The sequence below is a fragment of the Trichinella spiralis genome, assembly GCF_000181795.1.
Source record: "Trichinella spiralis strain ISS 195 chromosome Unknown Scfld4483, whole genome shotgun sequence".
NCBI lineage: Eukaryota > Metazoa > Nematoda > Enoplea > Trichinellida > Trichinellidae > Trichinella > Trichinella spiralis.
In genome coordinates this window covers 1-1,137 of record NW_003531422.1, presented here as the reverse complement: position 1 = coordinate 1,137, position 1,137 = coordinate 1, and the positions used below count along the sequence as shown (strand labels likewise).

Here is a 1,137-nt window from a genome sequence, read left to right as displayed (position 1 = left end):
GAGACCTTGGCTTGCTTGGAAGAGTGAACTGGACGACCTCCCCCTCATCCGGCTGCCCCGGGCCCTGGTTCCCATACCTTTGGACCATGTGAAGCGGATCGAGCTTCATGCCTTCTGCGACGCCTCCGAGCGGGCCTACGGTGCGGTAGTCTACCTGCGGGTGGAACCCCTGTCTGGACCCGCGTGGGTGAGGTTAGCGGCAGCGAAGACCAGAGTCGCCCCAGTGAAGCGCCTGAGCCTCCCGCGGCTGGAGCTTATGGGGGCTCTCATGGCCGCGCGTCTGATCTGTTACGTTCAAGATGCGCTACGCTTAGATATACGCTCCATCTCGTGCTGGAGCGACAGCGAAGTCACGCTCGCGTGGATACAGTCGGCGGCCAGCCAGTGGAAGCCTTTCGTCCGGAACCGCGTGGAAGAGATCCAACAGCTAGTAGAACCGACCTGCTGGAGACACTGCCCGGGGAAGAGCAACCCTGCCGACGTGCTGAGCCGCGGAGCATCCTTGAAGGGACTCTCGAAGAACCGTTGCTGGTGGCAAGGGCCAAAGTGGCTCGCCGAGCCGATGGAAACATGGCCAAGGAAACGGGGCCAGTCTGAACGCAAACCTCCGTCTCCACCCGATGAGGATCGATCACCAACCCTGCTGATCTCGGTGGTGACTCACAACCCGGACCACGTTCTCGATCCAGGAAGGTACGGCGACATCGAGAAGCTGTTCCGGATCACCGCCCTCTGCCTCCGATTTGGGCACAACTGCGGCTCCGTATCTGAAGATCGGCGGACCGGACCCCTGACGGTCCCGGAGCTGGAGGCGGCTGAGCAGATATGTTTACGGATCGCCCAGAGACAAGTTTTCTCCTAAGGAGATCGAAGCGCTGAAGATAAACGGCAACGTGCATGCCCGTACCGAGCTGGGTTCCACTAGACCCCCTACCTGGACCCCTTCGTGGATCCTGCGGGTTGGGAGGTCTGCTGGTACAATCCAGCTTTACCGTTATCCGGAAAGGACCCCCGTCCTCCCTCCCCTAACGAACACAAGGTGATCCGAGAGACTTGTCCTTTCGCTGCCCTCTTGAACTACTACACCCAGGAGTTGCCCTTACGCTGGTTCGCGTGAAGGCACCCCAATTGGATTCC

At 60.4% G+C, this 1,137-nt stretch overlaps 1 protein-coding gene across 1 annotated transcript; it reads right to left on the bottom strand.

Moving 5' to 3' along the window:
- Positions 1–350: 350 nt before the first annotated feature.
- On the bottom strand, positions 351–1,071 carry Tsp_15942 (conserved hypothetical protein; the record flags this gene model as incomplete). The annotated part of the gene is made up of 3 exons (XM_003367317.1): positions 351–593; positions 665–767; positions 935–1,071. Coding segments are annotated over 3 exons (483 nt in total), but the record flags the coding sequence as incomplete, so codon positions are not given.
- Positions 1,072–1,137: the final 66 nt, after the last annotated feature.